Here is a 6,918-nt window from a genome sequence, read left to right on the forward strand (position 1 = left end):
AGCCTGAATTTGTACAAAACACAATCCCTTATTTCTGAATGTCTATTTTACCAGCTATAGCCCTGCCTCTTCCATCACCTCATTTTTTGAAGGACAGCACTCTGGGGATGGGACACACTTGTTTGTTCTACAAAAAGCATAAAGGTAAATTTCAGCCTAAGGAAACTAGGGATGTCTTTCTGAGTGAGTATGAAATTTAAGGTTTTTTTGACACAATCAGTGTGCTAAGCTTTCCAGCTGTTTCACTTGTTGACTAGAACTCAGCCATCAATAAGGCATATACTGATCTAATCCATTACAGCTCTGATGTGTGCAAAAATACTCACGGTTATCATTTTACAACTAGGCCACACCATTGACTAACAGGTCTATGTGTGACAGAATAGATAAGCACGTAAGAAATAGACAGTAACATAGTTCTGTTGAAAATATTAAAGGTTAATAAAATCTTTAGCCATATCATCTATAACTTTAAGTCCCAAAGATTGAAAAGTTTAATGTATAATTACCATCTTTTTTCTTAGACAATATGAAAACAAGAGTTTCAGATTTTAGGATGAAATATGTATTTTTAAATAAATAAACCTGCACAGTGATGCAAACAAGTGAAAATTGCCTGTATTACCTCTTCCAAAGGGCAATTCAAATGAAAATCTGGATAACTATAAGTTACAAAAGTCTCTGCTCTGAACAGGCAGAAAGAAGTGCTGAGCAGCAGATGCCTGCAGGAGTGATACATAGCCCTCTTTACCAAAAGCCCACAGGGCCCCAGTGTAAGAGCCCCTCCTGCAGCACAGGTAACTCCTCCAGCCACAGCTAAAGCCCTGCCCCAGAGGCTGCAAAGCCAATGAATGCATCTGCATGCACTGCTGCAGCAGCAAGGATTTCCCAAGGCACATTCCTTCAGCAGCACTCACACCGACTTTATTGCACTCTTTGACACTACAGTTTACTATCAGAAGGTCAATAGCTCTGGCACACCAAACAATTACAATTATATACATACTACTATGTCTATGTTCATCACAAACAGTTTAAACAAACCAAAAAGGACTGAACAGCCTTTGTATTAAGTTTGTTGAAGCATTCTCTCTGGGCAATTCACAGGGAGTCAGACACCTTAATAAAGAAGTTCACATGAGAAGACCCAAATACCATTCCCAATGAATGAGCTGAACATCAATGAAGAATTTGTCATATTCAGACATCTCCCCTTATATCCTTTCATGCACAAACTATGTTCATGCACCTCAGAAGTAACAGAGAGAAGCCTAAGCAGTAGCAGACTATATAAACTTTGATTTGTACAGTATTTGTGAGTGTTTTGGGCCATTATTTTTCCTCCCACCCCCACCTCCATCATCTATTGCTCCCATATAGAAACTCTCATATTAGTGAGACTAGAAGCTATGAACTCATTCAACAAATTGCCTTGTTCAGAGATTGTCCCCAAGCCATTAAACAGTAACAGCATATTAAACATAGGAGTAATGTCCTTCCTGACAGGCTCAGCAGCAGATCTGATACAATGATCTGAAAGGACCATCTGGAAACCTACACATCTTGGCTGCAACTTTGACAGAGCTATGAATTCTACTCAGGTGACTTTTGCAAGGTATCAGTGGCAGGAAGAAAGTAAACTGCATTTTCACCTGCCCTGGGTGAATTTACTTTCCATTTTTCAGAGAAGACTTGGCAGAATTAAACATGATGCTGTAATAACCCAGATAGAGTTGCTTCTCAGCCATGCTTCCTATAAGGCTAATTTAAGAACCAGAAAGGGCTAGCATCCAGATAACCTCTTCATTTTGCTCTTCAAAAACTGCAATACAATGCTGCATAGCCTTGAAAGACAATATATTTCATGATAATTAAACACTTCAGTTGGAGTACCCAAGACCTTCCATCAAACCATAGTACAAAACAGAAGTTTGTATGAATTATCAAGTCATTGCTGAAATGAATCCTAATGGCTCACATCACACTACCAAGAGCATGGAAAGTGGAAGCACTTCAAAATATCAACTTGTTTTTATACCCTTTCAGTTGGACTTTCAGAAATTCTGTTCCATTGGCTGTGCAAGTTGGTGTCCTTGTATATAAGCCAAATATTTCCTGCCCATAAAATCATATTAAGCAAGCCAAACACCTGTAGAGAAAGAAAAAAGGGGGGAATATAATATTATGAAGTCTGTTGTGTTTTATTGGGTTTTGTTTTCCTTTTTTTAAAACAAGCCAGAAAGTCTCTTCAAGGCAAACCAGTAACAAGCACTATCTTTGGCATCCCTTTCATTTGGACAAGACATTCCCAAACTCCTCAGAGTAAGAGAAGCTATTTTAGCTTTTTAACAGAGCTCTTTGTAGGCCAGATAGTCAAACTTACTCCATACTTTGCACAGAATTAGACAAATTCTTTTCACTAAGCACCCCCACACATGCACTCTCATACCAAATGACTGATTATTATTAGGCCAATGAATAACAGCCTGAGTTTTGAAAGGTAGGATTCATTAGGAAGATCACACAATAAGCCTAATTTGCTCTGATATGAAGTGTTCTTTGTATGAACATGAGCTTCATACCATTATGTTTCAAGGAACCTCAATCTGATGCATAAAAATGCTCACAGTTGAGTAAAAAGCTAGGTTCAGCACTAGCACAGCATTTCCTCTTTACTTATATCAGTCATCAAGCCACTTGGGTGGCTCAGTAAGATATTTTAAGTTGCTCTGGGCTAAAAGCATAAATAGACACTCAAATGTGTCTAGAAATGCTGCATGTAACAGCTCTAGAGGCAGATCCTGCAAGATGTTTCTCTTCGTTTCCTTCAGAAAAAAACTTGTTCCCTCCAAGAAATTATTTGCCCAGTGTTTTACCACAGAAATAACAGACCTGAATGACAAATAACCCATAAAGAAATCTTAACACAGAGCAACACATGCAATCAGTAGAACAGAGCTCTCAGGTGCCATTTTTTGTTTCCCAGCACATTTGTTGTACCCATGTGGTGGAAGGCATACATACCACTGACACATTCAGGATTCCCATGCGGGTCACAGAAAGAAAATGGCAAGTTGTTCCTGGTGCATTGCAAGACTCAATTCCTGGAACAATGCTGGCTCCTGTGGACACCTTGATGTCAGCAAGCGCCTTTGCCCAAACAAAAGTACTGACCAGCCACAGGAAGGCTATCAAGACACTGATTGCCAAGTCCTACACAAGAGAAATACTCATTAACAGGTTAAAAATTCAGGCCTATACATGAGAGCAAGGCAGTGACAGTATCAGTTATATCACCAAGATAACTGGATCAGTGATAATAATCATAAGCAAATTTAGTCATTAACAATGTTATAGTTACAACTCAGTGTTGATAACCTGCTACAAAACAATGTGTTTGTGCTTGATAGATGCAAAAGACAATCTTAACCTAAGAAAGCTGTTTCTAAAATCAGATGCCTAGCACCTATTTTATGAGAATTTAAGCCAAAGTTCAGTAAAGTGAGGTTGATGGGATAGAGGCAGAGGATTTAAATCTGGGTGGCTGATAGGCTAAAGTTTGGTTAGAAAAGTCATTGAGTCCATTTTCAAGCATGTTACGAAATTTCTCATTCAGAGCTTCAATACTGAAGGTGACTAAAACTCACAATGTAACTATTTTCCTCTGCCAATTGCAGCAGGTCCTCTATACAGAGAAAAATTTCAGATTAACAGAGGAGGTCTCAGCTATGGAACAATATACTCAATTGCATGATACTAAAGAAAAGTCATGGTGAAGATACTGTTCACCTGAAAAAGTGAAAGTTCATTCCACTGCTTCAATAACTGCATAAAGTGTGATGTCATGGATGGCCAAGAGCTTTGGGCCCCTTTTCTGCTAAAGTGCTGCAGGGATCAGTCTGAGATACTTGTGCTCACACTCCATTTAACTTTTGTAACTACTGGATATTCACCAATTATTCTTGCATTACCAATAGTTCTCATCCCTTTGCAGCTTCAAAGTCAAGCCATGAAAATATCTCAGTATTACTTACAGTTATTGGAAACTTGTTATTGTGCTGATACACATGGTTATATCCAATATATACCACAAGGGCAGTAAGACAGTAGAGGAACACCAATGATGCCAGTGCAACAAAGAACTGTGCAGAAGAGGAGAAGTCACCCTTGAGGCAGACATCAGTCCAGGTGCCACCACAGCCTTTTGGGTCCGGTGCACTAAATACAGCAGCATTCAACCTGTGAAATTATAGCCATGTACTCAGAGTTTGCTACACAGTGGGAGCTTCATTTGCTTCATTGTTTATACTTCATTAATTATACTCCATGCTTCAGCATTCTGATTGTATAAGTTTACTCTGAAAGATACACTATAGATACGCAAATAATCAGTTATGCAACACAAATATTTGTCAAGCTCTCTAAAGATTGTATCTAGTTCTGCACAAAGATATACAACAGTACCTTCAGGAGAAGGCCCTTAATTGCATTTTTAGAGCAGTTGAACAAAATTTCCTGATTTGGAAGCAGACTCAGCAACATTACTTGGCAGTTAAACAAGGTGGACTTAGAGGCATTATAGCTACAAAACTCACAAGCACTGAAGCTGAATAAAAAAAGCTGTGTGACTACCATTGATCACCCTGTGACCAGCACAGAATTATTTGAGATCCTCTCTCCCCTCCAAATGCTGGGTTTTGTGACCAAATTCTGTACTGTTACTGGCTGTCCATTGAATCAATTTCTATATTTATTTATGTTATTACATTTATTGAACACATATGGAACACCAACCCTGCACTCCCTGTAGTTGTGCAGCTGCAAGAACTGAGAGGAATCCTTCTTCCTCCTGCTCCAGGAAAGGAGCTTGTCTCTACAAGAGCACCACAATGACACTGAAGTATTTAGGTTTTTTGTGCCCAACAGCCTCACCAAGATAATGCTGGAATAAACTGAAAAGAGTTTTCCATTCAGCCTCTGAACAAAAATAGGATAATGGCACATTCAAAATAATCTTATCTGGACCTCCAAAGCAGCTACCAAATTGATGAAGAATTAGGCTGTTAAAATGGATTGTGGTTTTTGTCTTACTAATTACCTTCTGTAGCATTCATGCACTGCTAGACTGGAGCTTAAGATAGAATAATACAGAGCATAACAGCCTACTGCCATTTCTAACTACTTCTTTCTATAAGGTACTAACAAATACAGTGCTTTGAATGACTTCAACTAAATATTTTATTGCTGCTACAGAGCAAGCCAAAAGTTTCACATCTTCACTTTACAGTAAGAACACATTCACAAGGAGGCAGATAGGGAAAAGGGGAATAAAAAGCAATTATCAAGTAATAACTGAAGAGCTAATGCTCACCTGAATGGATAAGAAAAAGCAGCTGTAACTGTTTTGTTTACCACACCCTCACAGGAAACTAGAAGAGCAGTTTCACCTCGAAAGCCTCCACATGTGGCAAAAACAAAGATGGCAAGAACCTGTAGGAATTAATACACAGACACATTAGTGCACACCACTAGAGCTCAAAGGAAGCAAACTCAACATTTAGCTGAAATAGCTAGAGACAAGAAATAGCAACAAAGTTAGCAAAGCTGAAGTATGAAGTGATGTCAGGAAGAAAATGTCAAGTTTCTAAAATCCAAAAGCATAAGCAAAACTGCTAACCAAAGCCCATTTAAGAGTGCCTTCTGTATAATTTATTTTCAGTTGCACAGAAAATTTTTTGGGGTTTGTACTTTGTTGGTTTTTTTTTTTTTTTTGGTATGCTAACAGCCAGCATAGTATTTCTTGCTGGTGATACAGGAAATATTTTTACAAGTCTTGCATATCCACAACTATGAATTCAAACAGAAAGTACATGCTCAGAGTATCACATATCAACTTGACTCTCTAAATAACTTTTGTCACTTTTTACCACACTCTTTTCTCACAATCCAGACCTTAAATCAACAATCACGTAATTACCACATCAAGTTTATGTATCTGCAGTTCAAGGGCACGGCTGAGGAGCAGCCCAGTGCTGGACGCTCAGCAGCAGCAACCTGGGGCAGGGTCTGTCAGCCCGGGGGCTCACACCTGCCCAGGGGTACCCACACCAGGGACAGCAGAGGAAACAATCCCCCCAGCTCCACTCACCCATTCAAGAACCTTAACAAAGCCCAGAGGCTCCAGGAGCATGCTGATGTCTATCCTCAAGCCCACCATCCTGGGAGAGACCAAGGCAGCCAGCAGGAACCAAGACCAGCCAACTACTGCAGCATCCCTGGCATGTCCCTATAAGGGCAGCCCTTGCCACACCCCTCACCTGAAGGTGGGCATGGACCCACCCACAGGTACCCAGCTGGGGCTCCTCAGCCCCATGGACCCACGCACAGGACCCAGGTGGGGCTCCTCAGCCCCATGGACCCACCCACAGGTACCCAGCTGGGGCTCTTCAGCCTGGGGAAATGGTGCAGGGGCTGTCACTAGGGGGGACAGCACTGGCCATTTTGTGCAATGAGGCAGCAGTGACTTCTTCCTCAGCTCCTTCCTCTTCCTCTCTCGCACCCAGCACACTTTGGACAGTTACACGTGCTGTCCCTTGAGCTTGATGATTTGATGGCAAATGAAGCTCAGGCACCTGACAGTCTATGTGCTTGCCAAAATCTCATTGACTGCCTTTGGCTATTTTAGTTTAATTGTCTATGTGCTTGCCAAGATCTCATTTACTGCCTTTCACTATTTAAGCTTTAATTCTGTTTGTTTTCTGTGACTGCACTTTGTTGCTGGTATGTTAACCATCAGTAAAAGTGAAGAGCTAAAGCTCATGGTGAAGAAGGTTTGAGGATGTCAGAGGGGCTGCCCTCTTCCCTCTTCTCTGGCCAGTGACCATGGATAGCCAAGGTGGCCATGGGCACAGCACTCAT

The 6,918-nt window shown here is 40.6% G+C and overlaps 1 protein-coding gene across 1 annotated transcript; it reads right to left on the reverse strand.

The window, feature by feature from the left end:
• Positions 1-902: 902 nt before the first annotated feature.
• Positions 903-6,251, reverse strand: SYPL1 (synaptophysin like 1). Its single transcript, XM_059472464.1, has 5 exons — positions 6,149-6,251; positions 5,372-5,490; positions 4,035-4,239; positions 3,025-3,213; positions 903-2,149 (listed from the first exon to the last, which is right to left on the reverse strand). Exons 1-5 carry the CDS (start codon positions 6,215-6,217, stop codon positions 2,033-2,035), a joined length of 699 nt encoding a protein of 232 aa, XP_059328447.1. The 5' UTR covers positions 6,218-6,251; the 3' UTR covers positions 903-2,032.
• Between the last annotated feature and the right edge of the window lie 667 nt (positions 6,252-6,918).

This window comes from Ammospiza nelsoni, chromosome 5 (genome assembly GCF_027579445.1).
Source record: "Ammospiza nelsoni isolate bAmmNel1 chromosome 5, bAmmNel1.pri, whole genome shotgun sequence".
NCBI lineage: Eukaryota > Metazoa > Chordata > Aves > Passeriformes > Passerellidae > Ammospiza > Ammospiza nelsoni.